This window comes from Lactuca virosa, chromosome 9 (assembly GCF_052849685.1).
Source record: "Lactuca virosa cultivar CGN04683 chromosome 9, Lactuca_virosa_CGN04683_v6, whole genome shotgun sequence".
Classification (NCBI taxonomy): domain Eukaryota; kingdom Viridiplantae; phylum Streptophyta; class Magnoliopsida; order Asterales; family Asteraceae; genus Lactuca; species Lactuca virosa.
Window position 1 is genome coordinate 193,170,102 of NC_136434.1, and position 26,767 is coordinate 193,196,868.

At 33.3% G+C, this 26,767-nt stretch overlaps 5 protein-coding genes across 5 annotated transcripts; all 5 read left to right on the forward strand.

Moving 5' to 3' along the window:
• The first annotated feature begins 2,387 nt into the window (after positions 1 to 2,387).
• Positions 2,388 to 3,149, forward strand: LOC145138219 (putative germin-like protein 2-1). Its single transcript, XM_079072334.1, has 2 exons — positions 2,388 to 2,499; positions 2,614 to 3,149. The coding sequence occupies exons 1-2, from the start codon at positions 2,388 to 2,390 to the stop codon at positions 3,147 to 3,149; spliced, it is 648 nt and encodes a 215-aa protein (XP_078928460.1).
• A 4,173-nt stretch (positions 3,150 to 7,322) lies between these two features.
• Positions 7,323 to 8,084, forward strand: LOC145138861 (putative germin-like protein 2-1). The gene is made up of 2 exons (XM_079072875.1): positions 7,323 to 7,434; positions 7,549 to 8,084. The coding sequence occupies exons 1-2, from the start codon at positions 7,323 to 7,325 to the stop codon at positions 8,082 to 8,084; spliced, it is 648 nt and encodes a 215-aa protein (XP_078929001.1).
• Positions 8,085 to 12,103: 4,019 nt separating this feature from the next.
• On the forward strand, positions 12,104 to 12,865 carry LOC145140153 (putative germin-like protein 2-1). The gene is made up of 2 exons (XM_079073742.1): positions 12,104 to 12,215; positions 12,330 to 12,865. Exons 1-2 carry the CDS (start codon positions 12,104 to 12,106, stop codon positions 12,863 to 12,865), a joined length of 648 nt encoding a protein of 215 aa, XP_078929868.1.
• A 4,174-nt stretch (positions 12,866 to 17,039) lies between these two features.
• On the forward strand, positions 17,040 to 17,801 carry LOC145140806 (putative germin-like protein 2-1). Its single transcript, XM_079074193.1, has 2 exons — positions 17,040 to 17,151; positions 17,266 to 17,801. The coding sequence occupies exons 1-2, from the start codon at positions 17,040 to 17,042 to the stop codon at positions 17,799 to 17,801; spliced, it is 648 nt and encodes a 215-aa protein (XP_078930319.1).
• Positions 17,802 to 21,976: 4,175 nt separating this feature from the next.
• LOC145140502 (putative germin-like protein 2-1) lies at positions 21,977 to 22,738 on the forward strand. The gene is made up of 2 exons (XM_079073972.1): positions 21,977 to 22,088; positions 22,203 to 22,738. The coding sequence occupies exons 1-2, from the start codon at positions 21,977 to 21,979 to the stop codon at positions 22,736 to 22,738; spliced, it is 648 nt and encodes a 215-aa protein (XP_078930098.1).
• Positions 22,739 to 26,767: the final 4,029 nt, after the last annotated feature.

The window sequence follows — 26,767 nt, forward strand, 5'->3', positions numbered from 1 at the left end:
GAGAAAGTAGAGAAATATGAGGAAGAGGGTAATCAAGTTGAAGGCAGCAGGACAATAAAAGGTCATATGACCTTTCCCTTCGTTAAACCCAAATTTTGCAAAAGAGAACTCGACTTTTTCAAAAACCATGTCTTCATTTACTTGTCTTATGTGCCTATTTGTATTAGATTAAATCATACAATGTGCTTTAAAAAAGTGAGAAGTTCAGTGCTTATTGTTTTTAACTTGACGAGTATGGTTGTTATGGTTTCACTTACTTGCGTGACCGATACATAACTATGTAAACTGACTTTCGTATATTTTTAAAAATGTTTTTTTTTCTCTTTTTGTTTTACTTTTTATAGTTAAGAAAGATAACTAATAAACCCAAACCCTACGCCCCCCCCCCCCCAACCTACTTTATGTCACCATACCTACCCCCATTCCATTCATCTACCTTCATCGGTCTCCCTCAACCGCCACCGTCCCTACCATTACCATCCTCAATCACCATTTCAATGCAGAAGGTTTTTAGGGTTTAATCCACCCTTATTTCCGTTATTTGTCTTCAAACTGAACATGAATAAATAAAGCAACAACCTCCCCATACCCATGGCAAATAAATAGAAATTATGAAGCCCTATGGTAACTGGCAAATGAGAGCAAATCACATACAAGGATTCTCTTGAAATTTATTAGTAACTAGCAAGTGTGAACCTAAAACATATGAACAAATAAGCCAGAAATACAGTCACTAGAAACAAAAAGTGGAAGTGTGGACGTTGCCTACTACTTAATTAAATTAAACACATGTAGCTACATCCATATCAACAGCCAATAACATACAAAATTACGAATCTAGGTTTCATGGATTAAAGAACAAAACCTTGTGTTACTAATGGCAAATGGATTAAGATGACACAAGTTCCCCTATCATTAAAACTCGTAGGGAATGGAGTCGAACAAGGGGGTGCACATATCGCCTGATCAAGCAAGGAAGACGAGAATCACTATGAAATAATTTATTGTTTCCTGATTTTTTTAGAGTTCTTTAATAATTTAACCATTCCTCAATCTTCGCCTCTTTGCTCGGTGTTCTATCATCGCTGAAATCTAGGGCGATCGTTGATCCAACATCCACACATAAATCAAAATTGGTGGTTGGGGTGTGTTTTAGAAAAAGGTTAGTAGAAGAGACATATGATTAGATGTGGATTATTGTAGGATGTTCCTTCCAAATTCTTCAGTAGAAAGCACACATAGAGATTAGGCACATGAAACATGGTGTTAAATCTCAGTCATTGGTTGATCAAACGGCGTTGATTAGGCATTGCTACTTAGCAACCTACCTTGCTTTTTCCTAGTAGTGTAGTTTTATGGGTTCTTTTTTTTGCAAAATTTTGGACTTATATTTACTGTTTCCATTCATACTATAAAATCCAAATATATTTTTTGTTATAATTTATCTTTCTTTTATTTATTCATGAAAACTAAGATTTTTTTTTTTTTTTGTAATTTTAGACGTCAAATTAATACAAGTAATTTACAAACAGCTAGTAAAGACGCTGTGTTGGTAAATGGATCTTAAATTTGTGTGCAATACATCGCTATAAAGTTTATGATGATAATCTGTAGTACGTATTGTGCATTTGTCAGTGAAAGTAGTAAGTTTGTAGTGTTTGTTATGTATGTGTACAAGATATTGCCCACGTACATCTTCTTCTAACCAATTTTGATATGTGTCTAACAAACCAGTAAAACCCAGATATTGCCCACGTACACCTTCTTCTAACCAATTTTGATATGTGTCTAACAAACCAGTAAAACCCATTATCAAACGGACTATACACATAAATGGTTTTCGATAATTGTGCACATTTTTGTAGTGCACGTAGGCTAATATTTTGTTTCAAGAAAAGCCTGGAATGCATCAATTGAAAAATAAAATATACATAAAGCATTCTTTAACTATAATATTGATCTCATTTGGAAACGGTCAATATTGTTCTTCAAGACTTTTTCATTTTCTTAAAAATTTGATATAAGTAGAAAATTCCTATGCATAATAAACATTCAAGGTTCTATTAAAATTAATCCTAAGTATGGAAGTTATGAAAAAGTATATAAGTAAATATACGAAATGGAAGGATCATAGACATATAAGGTTAGTAGTTGCAACCTTTATGAAATTAAGAACCAGACAACGTAAGTTGAATGTATCTTGCTTCTAGAAATTGAACAGCAAAATTTGAATGCATCTCAAGATGATAATGATGACGCTATGATGGTATTAGTCTTAATGTTCCTATATTTTCACTATAAAAGCATTGCGAGTTCCATTCTTTATTTCATAGATTTCCCAGCTACCATAATTAAGTCATCAAAAACAAGTTTTCGGCTTCTCAACAATGACGTCTCATTTGCTTTTATTTGGTCTCTTGGTGGCGGGTTGCTCCCTTGCGTTTGCTTCGGACCCTAGTCCTCTTCAGGACTTCTGTGTGGCAGACCAAAATAGCAGAGGTAAGAATTTATTGCTGAAAGTCGAGAAACTCTCCTGCATTCATGCATGATTTGAAAATATATTATATTTAATTGTGATTAATAGTTTATTTATTTATTTATTTTTCTTGGTAGTATTCGTGAATGGCTTGGTTTGTAAAGAGGCGAGGCTTGTACAACCTGATGATTTCTTTTATAGAGGACTGCAGCTAATGGGAAATACCTCGAATGCGGTTGGGTCTGCTGTGACTCCGGTGACCGTAGAAGAGTTGCCAGGACTTAACACTCTTGGTATCTCAATGGCACGTATTGACTTCGCACCACAGGGTATTAACCCCCCACATACACACCCTCGGGCCACTGAAATTTTGACTGTTATGGAAGGCCGTATTCTAGTCGGATTTGTCACGTCCAACCCTCAAAACCGACTCATCACAAAAGAACTTCAGAAAGGCGATGTTTTCGTGTTCCCAGAAGGCCTGATTCACTTCCAGAAAAACGTGGGAAATGGCTATGCTGTTGCTATTGCAGCTTTGAGTAGTCAAAATCCAGGTGTTATTACCATTGCAAACGCTGTTTTTGGGTCAAATCCTGATATCTCTGGAGATATTCTTGCGAAGGCCTTTCAAGTTGACATCAACGTCGTCTATCAAATTCAATCGAAATTCTAGCTTTTACATGCTTCTAAAATGTTGATTTTCTTATCAATGTTGTGATATTTGTTATGTTTATGTTGTTATATTTAAAATCGAATAATATATATACTACTGTCATAGTGATTTTGATTTACTTATGTGGAATTAACTACTTCAAAAGTAAGATATAAACTCAAAACCCAAGAGTGTGCAAGAAATAGACTTAGAAATGACAAAGTTAAATTTACGTAAATAACCCACTTGCTTTAGAAAGACTAGAAGTTCAACCATCAAATTTTTCAAAAAGATTAATATGGTCCTTTGTGTTTCGATCAGTTACTAGGTCAGTCAACCACCTTGACCTATACAAATTTAATTTTCTATCCTTTTAACTCTTTTATTTTAGTTGTCATAATAAAAATGAAACTAAATAATCACCAATCCCATCCACCTCACTTTACGCCACCCACCTCCCATTCCATTCCCTTCTTCTGTCACCTTCCACCACCACCACCACCACCGTTGTCAACCAGAAGGTAGTTAGGGTTTTACCCAAACCTATTTGCATCATCTATCTTCAACATATCCATCTATAATCAAAGAAAAGACCTCCCAAGATCCAAGCCTAAAAATAGAAATCACGAAGTGCTTTGGTCTCCAACCAACCTTTCAAGATTTTGTTAACTAAAAGAAAATGAAGTATACATAGCAAAACATAAAAATCTATGTTTGAAAAAGCCACAGAAGAGCTTCTATTGGCATTCATTGGTAACTAGAAAGTGAGAGCATCAAACATAGAAACAAATATGTCAAAAATACAATGTCACGGACAAAAAAAGAAAATGTATGGATGTTGTCTACTACTTCAAACAAATTAAACACATGTAGCTACATCCATATCAATACCCAATAACATACAAAATGAAAAATCTAAGTTTCATGGATTAAAGAACAAAACCATATGTTACTCATGACATAAGACGATCGGTTTGAATAGCCGATTACAACCACATGAACACAAAGTAAAGAAAATAGAGTTTCAAATACCATTCTTTATTAATCAAAATCAACTCCTAAAAGTCAAAGGCGGCTAACCTATTTATAATTAAACTAAAACCCTAATATGACTCATAATTATGATTGAAATCATCTAAATTAGGAGATTACATAAATCTAAATATTTTATGAATATAGGGCATAAAAATTCCTAATAAAGATAAATCTTAACCGAAAAAATTATAAAATAAAATAACCTTAATAAAATTAAATCATTGATTTATCTTTCATATACCTTCCATCATCTTCCTCATAGTGATGCAACTCATCATCGAGTGTACATCTCTCATCCACGGTTTCCAAAGGACAAACAACTTCCACACTTTAAAACAAAGACGGATAAATCAAACAAGACAACATGCACGATTATAGTTTCCACCTACATATATTCCTACTGATTGTCTCATTTATGAGTTCTTGAGTAACCTTAGGAGGAGAACCATGTTTATAAGAAAATGCAATATATTATAACATTCGTGCCTTTATTTAATTTTATTGAATTTCCCTTAAGAGTTATAATAAATATATAAATAATATTAAAAAATAATTATTATTAATTATCTAACATAAAAAGATGTATATTTTTGGCAAAGAACTAAAATCTATAATATTAAAACTTAAAATGCTAAGATCTTGGAAGGAGGGACCAAAGTTGACAAATTCTTTTTACTTGCATGAAATCACATGGGGGAGGAGATCCTTCATCGAGGCCGATGGTAAGACTTATCTCGCTTTCATCCCATGTAAAATTCGACCTTTTGAATCCTTATCAGACCATATCGTAACCTAAATGTCCCCGAAATCGGTTTGTTGTGTTTCAAGATAAGAGTGTACCGAGAAAGTAGAGAAATATGAGGAAGAGGGTAATCAAGTTGAAGGCAGCAGGACAATAAAAGGTCATATGACCTTTCCCTTCGTTAAACCCAAATTTTGCAAAAGAGAACTCGATTTTTTCAAAAACCATGTCTTCATTTACTTGTCTTATGTGCCTATTTGTATTAGATTAAATCATACAATGTGCTTTAAAAAAGTGAGAAGTTCAGTGCTTATTGTTTTTAACTTGACGAGTATGGTTGTTATGGTTTCACTTACTTGCGTGACCGATACATAACTATGTAAACTGACTTTCGTATATTTTTAAAAATGTTTTTTTTTCTCTTTTTGTTTTACTTTTTATAGTTAAGAAAGATAACTAATAAACCCAAACCCTACGCCCCCCCCCCCCAACCTACTTTATGTCACCATACCTACCCCCATTCCATTCATCTACCTTCATCGGTCTCCCTCAACCGCCACCGTCCCTACCATTACCATCCTCAATCACCATTTCAATGCAGAAGGTTTTTAGGGTTTAATCCACCCTTATTTCCGTTATTTGTCTTCAAACTGAACATGAATAAATAAAGCAACAACCTCCCCATACGCATGGCAAATAAATAGAAATTATGAAGCCCTATGGTAACTAGCAAATGAGAGCAAAACACATACAAGGATTCTCTTGAAATTTATTAGTAACTAGCAAGTGTGAACCTAAAACATATGAACAAATAAGCCAGAAATACAATGTCACTAGAAACAAAAAGTGGAAGTGTGGACGTTGCCTACTACTTAATTAAATTAAACACATGTAGCTACAACCATATTAACAGCCAATAACATACAAAATTACGAATCTAGGTTTCATGGATTAAAGAACAAAACCTTGTGTTACTAATGGCAAATGGATTAAGATGACACAAGTTCCCCGGTCATTAAAACTCGTAGGGAATGGAGTCGAACAAGGGGGTGCACATATCGCCTGATCAAGCAAGGAAGACGAAAATCACTATGAAATAATTTATTATTTTCTGATTTTTTTAGAGTTCTTTAATAATTTAACCATTCCTCAATCTTTGCCTCTTTGCTCGGTGTTCTATCATCGCTGAAATATAGGGCGATCGTTGATCCAACATCCACACATAAATCAAAATTGGTGGTTGGGGTGTGTTTTAGAAAAAGGTTAGTGGAAGAGACATATGATTAGATGTAGATTATTGTAGGATGTTCCTTCCAAATTCTTCACTAGAAAGCACACATAGAGATTAGGCACATGAAACATGGTTTTAAATCTCAGCCATTGGTTGATCAAACGGCGTTGATTAGACATTGCTATTTAGCAACCTACCTTGCTTTTTCCTAGTAGTTTAGTTTTATGGGTTCTTTTTTTGCAAAATTTTGGACTTATATTTACTGTTTCCATTCATACTATAAAATCCAAATATATTTTTTGTTATAATTTATCTTTCTTTTATTTATTCAGGAAAATTAAGATTTTTTTTTTTTTGTAATTTTAGACGTCAAATTAATACAAGTAATTTACAAACAGCTAGTAAAGACGTTGTGTTGGTAAATTGATCTTAAATTTGTGTGCAATACATCGCTATAAAGTTTATGATGATAATCTGTAGTACGTATTGTGCATTTGTCAGTGAAAGTAGTAAGTTTGTAATGTTTGTTATGTATGTGTACAAGATATTGCCCACGTACACCTTCTTCTAACCAATTTTGATATGTGTCTAACAAACCAGTAAAACCCATTATCAAACAGACTATACACATAAATGGTTTTCGATAATTGTGCACATTTTTGTAGTGCACGTAGGCTAATATTTTGTTTCCAGAAAAGCCTGGAATGCATCGATTGAAAAATAAAATATACATAAAGCATTCTTTAACTATAATATTGATCTCATTTGGAAACGGTCAATATTGTTCTTCAAGACTTTTTCATTTTCTTAAAAAATTGATATAAGTAAAAATTCCTATGCATAATAAACATTCAAGGTTCTATTAAAATTAATCCTAAGTATGGAAGTTATGAAAAAGTATATAAGTAAATATACGAAATGGAAGGATCATAGACATATAAGGTTAGTAGTTGCAACCTTTATGAAATTAAGAACCAGACAACGTAAGTTGAATGTATCTTGCTTCTAGAAATTGAACAGCAAAATTTGAATGCATCTCAAGATGATAATGATGACGCTATGATGGTATTAGTCTTAATGTTCCTATATTTTCACTATAAAAGCATTGCGAGTTCCATTCTTTATTTCATAGATTTCCCAGCTACCATAATTAAGTCATCAAAAACAAGTTTTCGGCTTCTCAACAATGACGTCTCATTTGCTTTTATTTGGTCTCTTGGTGGCGGGTTGCTCCCTTGCGTTTGCTTCGGACCCTAGTCCTCTTCAGGACTTCTGTGTGGCAGACCAAAATAGCAGAGGTAAGAATTTATTGCTGAAAGTCGAGAAACTCTCCTGCATTCATGCATGATTTGAAAATATATTATATTTAATTGTGATTAATAGTTTATTTATTTATTTATTTTTCTTGGTAGTATTCGTGAATGGCTTGGTTTGTAAAGAGGCGAGGCTTGTACAACCTGATGATTTCTTTTATAGAGGACTGCAGCTAATGGGAAATACCTCGAATGCGGTTGGGTCTGCTGTGACTCCGGTGACCGTAGAAGAGTTGCCAGGACTTAACACTCTTGGTATCTCAATGGCACGTATTGACTTCGCACCACAGGGTATTAACCCCCCACATACACACCCTCGGGCCACTGAAATTTTGACTGTTATGGAAGGCCGTATTCTAGTCGGATTTGTCACGTCCAACCCTCAAAACCGACTCATCACAAAAGAACTTCAGAAAGGCGATGTTTTCGTGTTCCCAGAAGGCCTGATTCACTTCCAGAAAAACGTGGGAAATGGCTATGCTGTTGCTATTGCAGCTTTGAGTAGTCAAAATCCAGGTGTTATTACCATTGCAAACGCTGTTTTTGGGTCAAATCCCGATATCACTGGAGATATTCTTGCGAAGGCCTTTCAAGTTGACATCAACGTCGTCTATCAAATTCAATCGAAATTCTAGCTTTTACATGCTTCTAAAATGTTGATTTTCTTATCAATGTTGTGATATTTGTTATGTTTATGTTGTTATATTTAAAATCGAATAATATATATACTACTGTCATAGTGATTTTGATTTACTTATGTGGAATTAACTACTTCAAAAGTAAGATATAAACTCAAAACCCAAGAGTGTGCAAGAAATAGACTTAGAAATGACAAAGTTAAATTTACGTAAGAGTGTGCAAGAAATAGACTTAGAAATCAGAAAGACAAACCTAAGTTTGTGCAAGAAATAGACTTAGAAATCACAAAGACAAACCTAAGAGTGTGCAAGAAATAGACTTAGAAATCACAAAGACAAATTTACGTAAATAACCCACTTGCTTTAGAAAGACTAGAAGTTCAACCATCAATTTTTTCAAAAAGATTAATATGGTACTTTGTGTTTTGATTAGTTACTAGGTCGGTCAACGACCTATACAAATTTAATTTTCTATCCTTTTAACTCTTTTATTTTAGTTGTCATAATTAAAATTGAAAGTGAGAGCATCAAACATAGAAACAAATATGTCAAAAATACAATGTCACGGACAGAAAAAGAAAATGTATGGATGTTGTCTACTACTTCAAACAAATTAAACACATGTAGCTACATCCATATCAATACCCAATAACATACAAAATGAAAAATCTAAGCTTCATGGATTAAAGAACAAAACCATATGTTACTCATGACATAAGACGATCAGTTTGAATAGCCGATTACAACCACATGAACACAAAGTAAAGAAAATAGAGTTTCAAATATCATTCTTTATTAATCAAAATCAACTCCTAAAAGTCAAAGGCGGCTAACCTATTTATAATTAAACTAAAACCCTAATATGACTCATAATTATGATTGAAATCATCTAAATTAGGAGATTACATAAATCTAAATATTTTATGAATATAGGGCATAAAAATTCCTAATAAAGATAAATCTTAACCGAAAAAATTATAAAATAAAATAACCTTAATAAAATTAAATCATTGATTTATCTTTCATATACCTTCCATCATCTTCCTCATAGTGATGCAACTCATCATCGAGTGTACATCTCTCATCCACGGTTTCCAAAGGACAAACAACTTCCACACTTTAAAACAAAGACAGATAAATCAAACAAGACAACATGCACGATTATAGTTTCCACCTACATATATTCCTACTGATTGTCTCATTTATGAGTTCTTGAGTAACCTTAGGACGACAACCATGTTTATAAGAAAATGCAATATATTATAACATTCGTGCCTTTATTTAATTTTATTGAATTTCCCTTAAGAGTTATAATAAATATATAAATAATATTAAAAAATAATTATTATTAATTATCTAACATAAAAAGATGTATATTTTTGGCAAAGAACTAAAATCTATAATATTAAAACTTAAAATGCTAAGATCTTGGAAGGAGGGACCAAAGTTGACAAATTCTTTTTACTTGCATGAAATCACATGGGGGAGGAGATCCTTCATCGAGGCCGATGGTAAGACTTATCTCGCTTTCATCCCATGTAAAATTCGACCTTTTGAATCCTTATCAGACCATATCGTAACCTAAATGTCCCCGAAATCGGTTTGTTGTGTTTCAAGATAAGAGTGTACCGAGAAAGTAGAGAAATATGAGGAAGAGGGTAATCAAGTTGAAGGCAGCAGGACAATAAAAGGTCATATGACCTTTCCCTTCGTTAAACCCAAATTTTGCAAAAGAGAACTCGATTTTTTCAAAAACCATGTCTTCATTTACTTGTCTTATGTGCCTATTTGTATTAGATTAAATCATACAATGTGCTTTAAAAAAGTGAGAAGTTCAGTGCTTATTGTTTTTAACTTGACGAGTATGGTTGTTATGGTTTCACTTACTTGCGTGACCAATACATAACTATGTAAACTGACTTTCGTATATTTTTAAAAATGTTTTTTTTTCTCTTTTTGTTTTACTTTTTATAGTTAAGAAAGATAACTAATAAACCCAAACCCTACGCCCCCCCTCCCCCCAACCTACTTTATGTCACCATACCTACCCCCATTCCATTCATCTACCTTCATCGGTCTCCCTCAACCGCCACCGTCCCTACCATTACCATCCTCAATCACCATTTCAATGCAGAAGGTTTTTAGGGTTTAATCCACCCTTATTTCCGTTATTTGTCTTCAAACTGAACATGAATAAATAAAGCAACAACCTCCCCATACCCATGGCAAATAAATAGAAATTATGAAGCCCTATGGTAACTGGCAAATGAGAGCAAATCACATACAAGGATTCTCTTGAAATTTATTAGTAACTAGCAAGTGTGAACCTAAAACATATGAACAAATAAGCCAGAAATACAGTCACTAGAAACAAAAAGTGGAAGTGTGGACGTTGCCTACTACTTAATTAAATTAAACACATGTAGCTACATCCATATCAACAGGCAATAACATACAAAATTACGAATCTAGGTTTCATGGATTAAAGAACAAAACCTTGTGTTACTAATGGCAAATGGATTAAGATGACACAAGTTCCCCTATCATTAAAACTCGTAGGGAATGGAGTCGAACAAGGGGGTGAACATATCGCCTGATCAAGCAAGGAAGACGAGAATCACTATGAAATAATTTATTGTTTCCTGATTTTTTTAGAGTTCTTTAATAATTTAACCATTCCTCAATCTTCGCCTCTTTGCTCGGTGTTCTATCATCGCTGAAATCTAGGGCGATCGTTGATCCAACATCCACACATAAATCAAAATTGGTGGTTGGGGTGTGTTTTTGAAAAAGGTTAGTAGAAGAGACATATGATTAGATGTGGATTATTGTAGGATGTTCCTTCCAAATTCTTCAGTAGAAAGCACACATAGAGATTAGGCACATGAAACATGGTGTTAAATCTCAGTCATTGGTTGATCAAACGGCGTTGATTAGGCATTGCTACTTAGCAACCTACCTTGCTTTTTCCTAGTAGTGTAGTTTTATGGGTTCTTTTTTTTGCAAAATTTTGGACTTATATTTACTGTTTCCATTCATACTATAAAATCCAAATATATTTTTTGTTATAATTTATCTTTCTTTTATTTATTCATGAAAACTAAGATTTTTTTTTTTTTGTAATTTTAGACGTCAAATTAATATAAGTAATTTACAAACAGCTAGTAAAGACGCTGTGTTGGTAAATGGATCTTAAATTTGTGTGCAATACATCGCTATAAAGTTTATGATGATAATCTGTAGTACGTATTGTGCATTTGTCAGTGAAAGTAGTAAGTTTGTAGTGTTTGTTATGTATGTGTACAAGATATTGCCCACGTACATCTTCTTCTAACCAATTTTGATATGTGTCTAACAAACCAGTAAAACCCAGATATTGCCCACGTACACCTTCTTCTAACCAATTTCGATATGTGTCTAACAAACCAGTAAAACCCATTATCAAACGGACTATACACATAAATGGTTTTCGATAATTGTGCACATTTTTGTAGTGCACGTAGGCTAATATTTTGTTTCAAGAAAAGCCTGGAATGCATCAATTGAAAAATAAAATATACATAAAGCATTCTTTAACTATAATATTGATCTCATTTGGAAACGGTCAATATTGTTCTTCAAGACTTTTTCATTTTCTTAAAAAATTGATATAAGTAGAAAATTCCTATGCATAATAAACATTCAAGGTTCTATTAAAATTAATCCTAAGTATGGAAGTTATGAAAAAGTATATAAGTAAATATACGAAATGGAAGGATCATAGACATATAAGGTTAGTAGTTGCAACCTTTATGAAATTAAGAACCAGACAACGTAAGTTGAATGTATCTTGCTTCTAGAAATTGAACAGCAAAATTTGAATGCATCTCAAGATGATAATGATGACGCTATGATGGTATTAGTCTTAATGTTCCTATATTTTCACTATAAAAGCATTGCGAGTTCCATTCTTTATTTCATAGATTTCCCAGCTACCATAATTAAGTCATCAAAAACAAGTTTTCGGCTTCTCAACAATGACGTCTCATTTGCTTTTATTTGGTCTCTTGGTGGCGGGTTGCTCCCTTGCGTTTGCTTCGGACCCTAGTCCTCTTCAGGACTTCTGTGTGGCAGACCAAAATAGCAGAGGTAAGAATTTATTGCTGAAAGTCGAGAAACTCTCCTGCATTCATGCATGATTTGAAAATATATTATATTTAATTGTGATTAATAATTTATTTATTTATTTATTTTTCTTGGTAGTATTCGTGAATGGCTTGGTTTGTAAAGAGGCGAGGCTTGTACAACCTGATGATTTCTTTTATAAAGGACTGCAGCTAATGGGAAATACCTCGAATGCGGTTGGGTCTGCTGTGACTCCGGTGACCGTAGAAGAGTTGCCAGGACTTAACACTCTTGGTATCTCAATGGCACGTATTGACTTCGCACCACAGGGTATTAACCCCCCACATACACACCCTCGGGCCAGTGAAATTTTGACTGTTATGGAAGGCCGTATTCTAGTCGGATTTGTCACGTCCAACCCTCAAAACCGACTCATCACAAAAGAACTTCAGAAAGGCGATGTTTTCGTGTTCCCAGAAGGCCTGATTCACTTCCAGAAAAACGTGGGAAATGGCTATGCTGTTGCTATTGCAGCTTTGAGTAGTCAAAATCCAGGTGTTATTACCATTGCAAACGCTGTTTTTGGGTCAAATCCCGATATCTCTGGAGATATTCTTGCGAAGGCCTTTCAAGTTGACATCAACGTCGTCTATCAAATTCAATCGAAATTCTAGCTTTTACATGCTTCTAAAATGTTGATTTTCTTATCAATGTTGTGATATTTGTTATGTTTATGTTGTTATATTTAAAATCGAATAATATATATACTACTGTCATAGTGATTTTGATTTACTTATGTGGAATTAACTACTTCAAAAGTAAGATATAAACTCAAAACCCAAGAGTGTGCAAGAAATAGACTTAGAAATGACAAAGTTAAATTTACGTAAATAACCCACTTGCTTTAGAAAGACTAGAAGTTCAACCATCAAATTTTTCAAAAAGATTAATATGGTCCTTTGTGTTTCGATCGGTTACTAGGTCAGTCAACCACCTTGACCTATACAAATTTAATTTTCTATCCTTTTAACTCTTTTATTTTAGTTGTCATAATAAAAATGAAACTAAATAATCACCAACCCCATCGACCTCACTTTACGCCGCCCACCTCCCATTCCATTCCCTTCTTCTGTCACCTTCCACCACCACCACCACCACCTTTGTCAACCAGAAGGTAGTTAGGGTTTTACCCAAACCTATTTGCATCATCTATCTTCAACATATCCATCTATAATCAAAGAAAAGACCTCCCAAGATCCAAGCCTAAAAATAGAAATCACGAAGTGCTTTGGTCTCCAACCAACCTTTCAAGATTTTGTTAACTAAAAGAAAATGAAGTATACATAGCAAAACATAAAAATCTATGTTTGAAAAAGCCACAGAAGAGCTTCTATTGGCATTCATTGGTAACTAGAAAGTGAGAGCATCAAACATAGAAACAAATATGTCAAAAATACAATGTCACGGACAGAAAAAGAAAATGTATGAATGTTGTCTACTACTTCAAACAAATTAAACACATGTAGCTACATCCATATCAATACCCAATAACATACAAAATGAAAAATCTAAGTTTCATGGATTAAAGAACAAAACCATATGTTACTCATGACATAAGACGATCGGTTTGAATAGCCGATTACAACCACATGAACACAAAGTAAAGAAAATAGAGTTTCAAATACCATTCTTTATTAATCAAAATCAACTCCTAAAAGTCAAAGGCGGCTAACCTATTTATAATTAAACTAAAACCCTAATATGACTCATAATTATGATTGAAATCATCTAAATTAGGAGATTACATAAATCTAAATTTTTTATGAATATAGGGCATAAAAATTCCTAATAAAGATAAATCTTAACCGAAAAAATTATAAAATAAAATAACCTTAATAAAATTAAATCATTGATTTATCTTTCATATACCTTCCATCATCTTCCTCATAATGATGCAACTCATCATCGAGTGTACATCTCTCATCCACGGTTTCCAAAGGACAAACAACTTCCACACTTTAAAACAAAGACGGATAAATCAAACAAGACAACATGCACGATTATAGTTTCCACCTACATATATTCCTACTGATTGTCTCATTTATGAGTTCTTGAGTAACCTTAGGAGGACAACCATGTTTATAAGAAAATGCAATATATTATAACATTCGTGCCTTTATTTAATTTTATTGAATTTCCCTTAAGAGTTATAATAAATATATAAATAATATTAAAAAATAATTATTATTAATTATCTAACATAAAAAGATGTATATTTTTGGCAAAGAACTAAAATCTATAATATTAAAACTTAAAATGCTAAGATCTTGGAAGGAGGGACCAAAGTTGACAAATTTTTTTTACTTGCATGAAATCACATGGGGGAGGAGATCTTTCATCGAGGCCGATGGTAAGACTTATCTCGCTTTCATCCCATGTAAAACTCGACCTTTTGAATCCTTATCAGACCATATCGTAACCTAAATGTCCCCGAAATCGGTTTGTTGTGTTTCAAGATAAGAGTGTACCGAGAAAGTAGAGAAATATGAGGAAGAGGGTAATCAAGTTGAAGGCAGCAGGACAATAAAAGGTCATATGACCTTTCCCTTCGTTAACCCCAAATTTTGCAAAAGAAAACTCGATTTTTTCAAAAACCATGTCTTCATTTACTTGTCTTATGTGCCTATTTGTATTAGATTAAATCATACAATGTGCTTTAAAAAAGTGAGAAGTTCAGTGCTTATTGTTTTTAACTTGACGAGTATGGTTGTTATGGTTTCACTTACTTGCGTGACCGATACATAACTATGTAAACTGACTTTCGTATATTTTTAAAAATGTTTTTTTTTCTCTTTTTGTTTTACTTTTTATAGTTAAGAAAGATAACTAATAAACCCAAACCCTACGCCCCCCCCCCCCAACCTACTTTATGTCACCATACCTACCCCCATTCCATTCATCTACCTTCATCGGTCTCCCTCAACCGCCACCGTCCCTACCATTACCATCCTCAATCACCATTTCAATGCAGAAGGTTTTTAGGGTTTAATCCACCCTTATTTCTGTTATTTGTCTTCAAACTGAACATGAATAAATAAAGCAACAACCTCCCCATACGCATGGCAAATAAATAGAAATTATGAAGCCCTATGGTAACTAGCAAATGAGAGCAAAACACATACAAGGATTCTCTTGAAATTTATTAGTAACTAGCAAGTGTGAACCTAAAACATATGAACAAATAAGCCAGAAATACAATGTCACTAGAAACAAAAAGTGGAAGTGTGGACGTTGCCTACTACTTAATTAAATTAAACACATGTAGCTACAACCATATTAACAGCCAATAACATACAAAATTACGAATCTAGGTTTCATGGATTAAAGAACAAAACCTTGTGTTACTAATGGCAAATGGATTAAGATGACACAAGTTCCCCGGTCATTAAAACTCGTAGGGAATGGAGCCGAACAAGGGGGTGCACATATCGCCTGATCAAGCAAGGAAGACGAAAATCACTATGAAATAATTTATTATTTCCTGATTTTTTTAGAGTTCTTTAATAATTTAACCATTCCTCAATCTTTGCCTCTTTGCTCGGTGTTCTATCATCGCTGAAATATAGGGCGATCGTTGATCCAACATCCACACATAAATCAAAATTGGTGGTTGGGGTGTGTTTTAGAAAAAGGTTAGTGGAAGAGACATATGATTAGATGTAGATTATTGTAGGATGTTCCTTCCAAATTCTTCACTAGAAAGCACACATAGAGATTAGGCACATGAAACATGGTTTTAAATCTCAGCCATTGGTTGATCAAACGGCGTTGATTAGGCATTGCTATTTAGCAACCTACCTTGCTTTTTCCTAGTAGTTTAGTTTTATGGGTTCTTTTTTTGCAAAATTTTGGACTTATATTTACTGTTTCCATTCATACTATAAAATCCAAATATATTTTTTGTTATAATTTATCTTTCTTTTATTTATTCAGGAAAATTAAGATTTTTTTTTTTTTTTTAATTTTAGAGGTCAAATTAATACAAGTAATTTACAAACAGCTAGTAAAGACGCTGTGTTGGTAAATGGATCTTAAATTTGTGTGCAATACATCGCTATAAAGTTTATGATGATAATCTGTAGTACGTATTGTGCATTTGTCAGTGAAAGTAGTAAGTTTGTAATGTTTGTTATGTATGTGTACAAGATATTGCCCACGTACACCTTCTTCTAACCAATTTTGATATGTGTCTAACAAACCAGTAAAACCCATTATCAAACAGACTATACACATAAATGGTTTTCGATAATTGTGCACATTTTTGTAGTGCACGTAGGCTAATATTTTGTTTCAAGAAAAGCCTGGAATGCATCAATTGAAAAATAAAATATACATAAAGCATTCTTTAACTATAATATTGATCTCATTTGGAAACGGTCAATATTGTTCTTCAAGACTTTTTCATTTTCTTAAAAAATTGATATAAGTAGAAATTCCTATGCATAATAAACATTCAAGGTTCTATTAAAATTAATCCTAAGTATGGAAGTTATGAAAAAGTATATAAGTAAATATACGAAATGGAAGGATCATAGACATATAAGGTTAGTAGTTGCAACCTTTATGAAATTAAGAACCAGACAACGTAAGTTGAATGTATCTTGCTTCTAGAAATTGAACAGCAAAATTTGAATGCATCTCAAGATGATAATGATGACGCTATGATGGTATTAGTCTTAATGTTCCTATATTTTCACTATAAAAGCATTGCGAGTTCCATTCTTTATTTCATAGATTTCCCAGCTACCATAATTAAGTCATCAAAAACAAGTTTTCGGCTTCTCAACAATGACGTCTCATTTGCTTTTATTTGGTCTCTTGGTGGCGGGTTGCTCCCTTGCGTTTGCTTCGGACCCTAGTCCTCTTCAGGACTTCTGTGTGGCAGACCAAAATAGCAGAGGTAAGAATTTATTGCTGAAAGTCGAGAAACTCTCCTGCATTCATGCATGATTTGAAAATATATTATATTTAATTGTGATTAATAGTTTATTTATTTATTTATTTTTCTTGGTAGTATTCGTGAATGGCTTGGTTTGTAAAGAGGCGAGGCTTGTACAACCTGATGATTTCTTTTATAGAGGACTGCAGCTAATGGGAAATACCTCGAATGTGGTTGGGTCTGCTGTGACTCCGGTGACCGTAGAAGAGTTGCCAGGACTTAACACTCTTGGTATCTCAATGGCACGTATTGACTTCGCACCACAGGGTATTAACCCCCCACATACACACCCTCGGGCCACTGAAATTTTGACTGTTATGGAAGGCCGTATTCTAGTCGGATTTGTCACGTCCAACCCTCAAAACCGACTCATCACAAAAGAACTTCAGAAAGGCGATGTTTTCGTGTTCCCAGAAGGCCTGATTCACTTCCAGAAAAACGTGGGAAATGGCTATGCTGTTGCTATTGCAGCTTTGAGTAGTCAAAATCCAGGTGTTATTACCATTGCAAACGCTGTTTTTGGGTCAAATCCCGATATCTCTGGAGATATTCTTGCGAAGGCCTTTCAAGTTGACATCAACGTCGTCTATCAAATTCAATCGAAATTCTAGCTTTTACATGCTTCTAAAATGTTGATTTTCTTATCAATGTTGTGATATTTGTTATGTTTATGTTGTTATATTTAAAATCGAATAATATATATACTACTGTCATAGTGATTTTGATTTACTTATGTGGAATTAACTACTTCAAAAGTAAGATATAAACTCAAAACCCAAGAGTGTGCAAGAAATAGACTTAGAAATGACAAAGTTAAATTTACGTAAATAACCCACTTGCTTTAGAAAGACTAGAAGTTCAACCATCAAATTTTTCAAAAAGATTAATATGGTCCTTTGTGTTTCGATCAGTTACTAGGTCAGTCAACCACCTTGACCTATACAAATTTAATTTTCTATCCTTTTAACTCTTTTATTTTAGTTGTCATAATAAAAATGAAACTAAATAATCACCAACCCCATCGACCTCACTTTACGCCACCCACCTCCCATTCCATTCCCTTCTTCTGTCACCTTCCACCACCACCACCACCACCGTTGTCAACCAGAAGGTAGTTAGGGTTTTACCCAAACCTATTTGCATCATCTATCTTCAACATATCCATCTATAATCAAAGAAAAGACCTCCCAAGATCCAAGCCTAAAAATAGAAATCACGAAGTGCTTTGGTCTCCAACCAACCTTTCAAGATTTTGTTAACTAAAAGAAAATGAAGTATACATAGCAAAACATAAAAATCTATGTTTGAAAAAGCCACAGAAGAGCTTCTATTGGCATTCATTGGTAACTAGAAAGTGAGAGCATCAAACATAGAAACAAATATGTCAAAAATACAATGTCACGGACAGAAAAAGAAAATGTATGGATGTTGTCTACTACTTCAAACAAATTAAACACATGTAGCTACATCCATATCAATACCCAATAACATACAAAATGAAAAATCTAAGTTTCATGGATTAAAGAACAAAACCATATGTTACTCATGACATAAGACGATCGGTTTGAATAGCCGATTACAACCACATGAACACAAAGTAAAGAAAATAGAGTTTCAAATACCATTCTTTATTAATCAAAATCAACTCCTAAAAGTCAAAGGCGGCTAACCTATTTATAATTAAACTAAAACCCTAATATGACTCATAATTATGATTGAAATCATCTAAATTAGGAGATTACATAAATCTAAATTTTTTATGAATATAGGGCATAAAAATTCCTAATAAAGATAAATCTTAACCGAAAAAATTATAAAATAAAATAACCTTAATAAAATTAAATCATTGATTTATCTTTCATATACCTTCCATCATCTTCCTCATAGTGATGCAACTCATCATCGAGTGTACATCTCTCATCCACGGTTTCCAAAGGACAAACAACTTCCACACTTTAAAACAAAGACGGATAAATCAAACAAGACAACATGCACGATTATAGTTTCCACCTACATATATTCCTACTGATTGTCTCATTTATGAGTTCTTGAGTAACCTTAGGAGGACAACCATGTTTATAAGAAAATGCAATATATTATAACATTCGTGCCTTTATTTAATTTTATTGAATTTCCCTTAAGAGTTATAATAAATATATAAATAATATTAAAAAATAATTATTATTAATTATCTAACATAAAAAGATGTATATTTTTGGCAAAGAACTAAAATCTATAATATTAAAACTTAAAATGCTAAGATCTTGGAAGGAGGGACCAAAGTTGACAAATTTTTTTTACTTGCATGAAATCACATGGGGGAGGAGATCTTTCATCGAGGCCGATGGTAAGACTTATCTCGCTTTCATCCCATGTAAAACTCGACCTTTTGAATCCTTATCAGATCATATCGTAACCTAAATGTCCCCGAAATCGGTTTGTTGTGTTTCAAGATAAGAGTGTACCGAGAAAGTAGAGAAATATGAGGAAGAGGGTAATCAAGTTGAAGGCAGCAGGACAATAAAAGGTCATATGACCTTTCCCTTCGTTAACCCCAAATTTTGCAAAAGAAAACTCGATTTTTTCAAAAACCATGTCTTCATTTACTTGTCTTATGTGCCTATTTGTATTAGATTAAATCATACAATGTGCTTTAAAAAAGTGAGAAGTTCAGTGCTTATTGTTTTTAACTTGACGAGTATGGTTGTTATGGTTTCACTTACTTGCGTGACCGATACATAACTATGTAAACTGACTTTCGTATATTTTTAAAAATGTTTTTTTTTCTCTTTTTGTTTTACTTTTTATAGTTAAGAAAGATAACTAATAAACCCAAACCCTACGCCCCCCCCCCCCCCCAACCTACTTTATGTCACCATACCTACCCCCATTCCATTCATCTACCTTCATCGGTCTCCCTCAACCGCCACCGTCCCTACCATTACCATCCTCAATCACCATTTCAATGCAGAAGGTTTTTAGGGTTTAATCCACCCTTATTTCTGTTATTTGTCTTCAAACTGAACATGAATAAATAAAGCAACAACCTCCCCATACGCATGGCAAATAAATAGAAATTATGAAGCCCTATGGTAACTAGCAAATGAGAGCAAAACACATACAAGGATTCTCTTGAAATTTATTAGTAACTAGCAAGTGTGAACCTAAAACATATGAACAAATAAGCCAGAAATACAATGTCACTAGAAACAAAAAGTGGAAGTGTGGACGTTGCCTACTACTTAATTAAATTAAACACATGTAGCTACAACCATATTAACAGCCAATAACATACAAAATTACGAATCTAGGTTTCATGGATTAAAGAACAAAACCTTGTGTTACTAATGGCAAATGGATTAAGATGACACAAGTTCCCCGGTCATTAAAACTCGTAGGGAATGGAGTCGAACAAGGGGGTGCACATATCGCCTGATCAAGCAAGGAAGACGAAAATCACTATGAAATAATTTATTATTTCCTGATTTTTTTAGAGTTCTTTAATAATTTAACCATTCCTCAATCTTTGCCTCTTTGCTCGGTGTTCTATCATCGCTGAAATATAGGGCGATCGTTGATCCAACATCCACACATAAATCAAAATTGGTGGTTGGGGTGTGTTTTAGAAAAAGGTTAGTGGAAGAGACATATGATTAGATGTAGATTATTGTAGGATGTTCCTTCCAAATTCTTCACTAGAAAGCACACATAAAGATTAGGCACATGAAACATGGTTTTAAATCTCAGCCATTGGTTGATCAAACGGCGTTGATTAGGCATTGCTATTTAGCAACCTACCTTGCTTTTTCCTAGTAGTTTAGTTTTATGGGTTCTTTTTTTGCAAAATTTTGGACTTATATTTACTGTTTCCATTCATACTATAAAATCCAAATATATTTTTTGTTATAATTTATCTTTCTTTTATTTATTCAGGAAAATTAAGATTTTTTTTTTTTTTAATTTTAGAGGTCAAATTAATACAAGTAATTTACAAACAGCTAGTAAAGACGTTGTGTTGGTAAATGGATCTTAAATTTGTGTGCAATACATCGCTATAAAGTTTATGATGATAATCTGTAGTACGTATTGTGCATTTGTCAGTGAAAGTAGTAAGTTTGTAATGTTTGTTATGTATGTGTACAAGATATTGCCCACGTACACCTTCTTCTAACCAATTTTGATATGTGTCTAACAAACCAGTAAAACCCATTATCAAACAGACTATACACATAAATGGTTTTCGATAATTGTGCACATTTTTGTAGTGCACGTAGGCTAATATTTTGTTTCAAGAAAAGCCTGGAATGCATCAATTGAAAAATAAAATATACATAAAGCATTCTTTAACTATAATATTGATCTCATTTGGAAACGGTCAATATTGTTCTTCAAGACTTTTTCATTTTCTTAAAAAATTGATATAAGTAGAAATTCCTATGCATAATAAACATTCAAGGTTCTATTAAAATTAATCCTAAGTATGGAAGTTATGAAAAAGTATATAAGTAAATATACGAAATGGAAGGATCATAGACATATAAGGTTAGTCGTTGCAACCTTTATGAAATTAAGAACCAGACAACGTAAGTTGAATGTATCTTGCTTCTAGAAATTGAACAGCAAAATTTGAATGCATCTCAAGATGATAATGATGACGCTATGATGGTATTAGTCTTAATGTTCCTATATTTTCACTATAAAAGCATTGCGAGTTCCATTCTTTATTTCATAGATTTCCCAGCTACCATAATTAAGTCATCAAAAACAAGTTTTCGGCTTCTCAACAATGACGTCTCATTTGCTTTTATTTGGTCTCTTGGTGGCGGGTTGCTCCCTTGCGTTTGCTTCGGACCCTAGTCCTCTTCAGGACTTCTGTGTGGCAGACCAAAATAGCAGAGGTAAGAATTTATTGCTGAAAGTCGAGAAACTCTCCTGCATTCATGCATGATTTGAAAATATATTATATTTAATTGTGATTAATAGTTTATTTATTTATTTATTTTTCTTGGTAGTATTCGTGAATGGCTTGGTTTGTAAAGAGGCGAGGCTTGTACAACCTGATGATTTCTTTTATAGAGGACTGCAGCTAATGGGAAATACCTCGAATGCGGTTGGGTCTGCTGTGACTCCGGTGACCGTAGAAGAGTTGCCAGGACTTAACACTCTTGGTATCTCAATGGCACGTATTGACTTCGCACCACAGGGTATTAACCCCCCACATACACACCCTCGGGCCACTGAAATTTTGACTGTTATGGAAGGCCGTATTCTAGTCGGATTTGTCACGTCCAACCCTCAAAACCGACTCATCACAAAAGAACTTCAGAAAGGCGATGTTTTCGTGTTCCCAGAAGGCCTGATTCACTTCCAGAAAAACGTGGGAAATGGCTATGCTGTTGCTATTGCAGCTTTGAGTAGTCAAAATCCAGGTGTTATTACCATTGCAAACGCTGTTTTTGGGTCAAATCCCGATATCACTGGAGATATTCTTGCGAAGGCCTTTCAAGTTGACATCAACGTCGTCTATCAAATTCAATCGAAATTCTAGCTTTTACATGCTTCTAAAATGTTGATTTTCTTATCAATGTTGTGATATTTGTTATGTTTATGTTGTTATATTTAAAATCGAATAATATATATACTACTGTCATAGTGATTTTGATTTACTTATGTGGAATTAACTACTTCAAAAGTAAGATATAAACTCAAAACCCAAGAGTGTGCAAGAAATAGACTTAGAAATGACAAAGTTAAATTTACGTAAGAGTGTGCAAGAAATAGACTTAGAAATCAGAAAGACAAACCTAAGTTTGTGCAAGAAATAGACTTAGAAATCACAAAGACAAACCTAAGAGTGTGCAAGAAATAGACTTAGAAATCACAAAGACAAATTTACGTAAATAACCCACTTGCTTTAGAAAGACTAGAAGTTCAACCATCAATTTTTTCAAAAAGATTAATATGGTACTTTGTGTTTTGATTAGTTACTAGGTCGGTCAACGACCTATACAAATTTAATTTTCTATCATTTTAACTCTTTTATTTTAGTTGTCATAATTAAAATTGAAATTAAATAATCCCCAACCCCATCCACCTTACTTTACGCCACCCACCTCCCATTACATTCCCTTCTTCTGTCGCCTTCCACCACCACCACCACCCCCTTTATCAACCAGAAGGTGGTTAGGGTTTTACCCAAACCTATTTGAATCGTCTATCTTCAACATATCCATCTATAATCAAAGAAAAAACCTCCCAAGATCCAAGCCAAAAAATAGAAATCACGAAGTGGTTTGGTCTCCGACCAGCCTTTCAAGATTTTCTTAACTAAAAGAAAATGAAGTATACATAGTAAAACATAAAAATCTATGTTTGAAAAAGCCACAAAAGAGCTTCTATTGACATTTATTGGTAACTAGAAAGTGAGAGCATCAAACATACAAACAAATATGTCAAAAATACAATGTCACGAACAAAAAAAGAAAATGTATTCATGTTGTCTACTACTTCAAACAAATTAAACACATGTAGCTACAGCCATATCAATACCCAATAACATAAAAAATGAAAAATCTACGCTTCATGGATTAAAGAACAAAACCATATGTTACTCATAACATAAGACGATCAGTTTGAATAGCCGATTACAACCACATGAACACAAAGTAAAGAAAATAGAGTTTCAAATACCATTCTTTATTAATCAAAATCAACTCCTAAAACTCAAAGGCGGCTAACCTATTTACAATTAAACTAAAACCCTAATATGACTCATAATTATGATTGAAATCATCTAAATTAGGAGATTATATAAATCTAAATATTTTATTAATACAGGGCATAAAAATTCCTAATAAAGATAAATCTTAACCGAAAATATTATAAAATAAAATAACCTTAATAAAATTAAATCATTGATTTATCTTTCAAATACACTGCATCATCTTCCTCGCAGTGAAAACAACTTATCATCGAGTGTACATCTCTCATCCACGGTTTCCAAAGGACAAACAACTTCCACACTTTAAAACGAATACGGATAAATCAAACAACACAATATGCAGGATTATAGTTTCCACCTACATATTTCCTACTGATTGTCTCATTTATGAGTTCTTGAGTAACCTTAGAAGGACGACCATGTTTATAAAAAAATGCAATATATTATAACACTCGTGCCGTTATTTAATTTTTTTGAATTTCCCTCAAGAGTTATAATAAAAATATAAATATTATTAAAAAAGAATTATAAATAATTATCTAACATAAAAAGATGTATATTTTTGGCAAAGAACTAAAAACTATAATTTTAAAACTTAAAATGCTAAGATCTTGGAAGGAGGGACCAAAGTAGACAAGTTCTTTTTACTTGCATGAAATCACATGGGGGGAGGAGATCCTTCATCGAGGCTGATGGTAAGACTTATCTCGCTTTCATCCCATGTAAAACTCGTCCTTTTGAATCCTTATCAGACCATATCGTAATCATAATGTCCCCCAAATCGGTTTGTTGGGTTTGCAGATAAGATTGTACTGAGAAAGTAGAGAAACATGAGGAAGAGGGTAATCAAGTGCAAGGCAGCGGGACAATAAAGGTCGTATGACATTTCCCTTCATTAAACCTAAATTTTTCAAAAGAGAACTCGATTTTTTCAAAACCAATGTCTTCATTTACTTGTCTTATGTGCCTATTTGTATTAGATTAAATCATAGCATGTGCTTTAAAAAAGTGAGAAGTTCAGTGCTTATTGTTTTATCCTGATGAGTATGGTCGTTATGGTTTCATTTACTTGCGGGACCGATACATAACTATGTAAACTGACTTTCGTATATTTTTAAATATGTTTTTTTTGTCTTTTTGTTTTACTTTTTATAGTTAAGAAAGATAACAAATACACCCAAATCCTACCCCCCCCCCCAACCTACCTTATGTCACCATACCTACCCCCATTCCATTCATCTCCCTTCTTCGATCGCCCTCAACTGCCACCGCCATTACCATCACCATCCTCAATCAACATTTCAAAGCAGAAGGTTTTTAGGGTTTAACCCACCCCTATTTTTGTTATTTGTCTTCAACCCGAACATCAACAAATAAAGCAATAACCTCCCCATACCCATGGCAAGTAAATAGAAATTATGAAGCCCTATGGTAACTAGCATGTGAGAGCAAAACACATACAAGGATTATCTTTAAATTTATTAGTAACTAGCAAGTGTGAACCTAAAACATATGAACAAATAAGCCAAAATACAATGTCGCTAGAAACAAAAGTGGAAGTGTGAACGTTGCCTACTACTTAATTAAATTAAACACATGTAGCTACATCCATATCAACAGCCGATAACATACAAAATTACGAATCTAGGTTTCATGGATTAAAGAACAAAACCTTGTGTTACTAATGGCAAATGGATTAAGATGACACAAGTTCCCCGGTCATTAAAACTCGTTGGGAATAGAGTCGAACAAGGGGGTGCACATATCGCCTGATCAAGCAAGGAAGACGAGAATCACTATGAAATAATTTATTGTTTCCTGATTTTTTTTAGAGTTGTTTAATAATTTAACATTTCCTCATTCTTCGCCTCTTTGCTCGGTGTTCTATCATCGCTGAAATCTAGGGCGATCGTTGATCCATATCCACACATAAATCAAAATTGGTGGTTGGGGTGTGTTTTAGAAAAAGGTTAGTGGAAGACATATGTTTAGATGTAGATTGTTGAAGGAAGTTCTTTCCAAGTTCTTCATTAGAAAGCACACATAGATATTAGGCACATGAAACATGGTTATAAATCTCAGCCATTGGTTGATCGAACGGCGTTGATTAGGAATTGCTATTTAGCAACCTACCTTGCTTTTTCCTAGTAGTTTATTTCTATGAGTTTTTTTTCCAAAATTGTGGACTTATATTTATTGTTTCCATTCATACTATAAAATCCAAATATATATTTTGTTATAATTTATCTTTCTTTATTTATTCAGGAAAATTAAGATTTTTTATTTATTTATTTTTTTTGAATTTTAGACGTCTAATTAATACAAGTAATTTACAAACAAATAGTAAAGACACCGTGTTTGTAAAAGGGGATCTTAAATTTGTGTGCAATACATCACTATAAAGTTTATGCTGATAATCCATAGTATTGTGCATTTGTGGGTGAAAGTAGTAAGTTTGTAATGTTTGTTATGTATGGGTACAAGATATTGCCCACGTACACCTTCTTCTAACCAATTTTGATATGTGTCTAACAAACCAGTAAAACCCATTATCAAACGGATTATACACATAAATAGTTTTCGATAATTGTGCACTTTTTTGTAGTGCACGTAGGCTAATCTTTTGTTTCAAGAAAAGCCTGGAATGCATCAATTGAAAAATAAAATATACATAAAGCATTCTTTAACTATAATATTTATCTCATATGGAAACGGTCAATATTGTTCTTCAAGACTTTTTCATTTTCTTAAAAAAATGATATAAGTAGAAAATTCCTATGCATAATAAACATTCAAGGTTCCATTAAAATTAATCCTAAGTATGGAAGTTATGAAAAAGTATACAAGTAAATATAC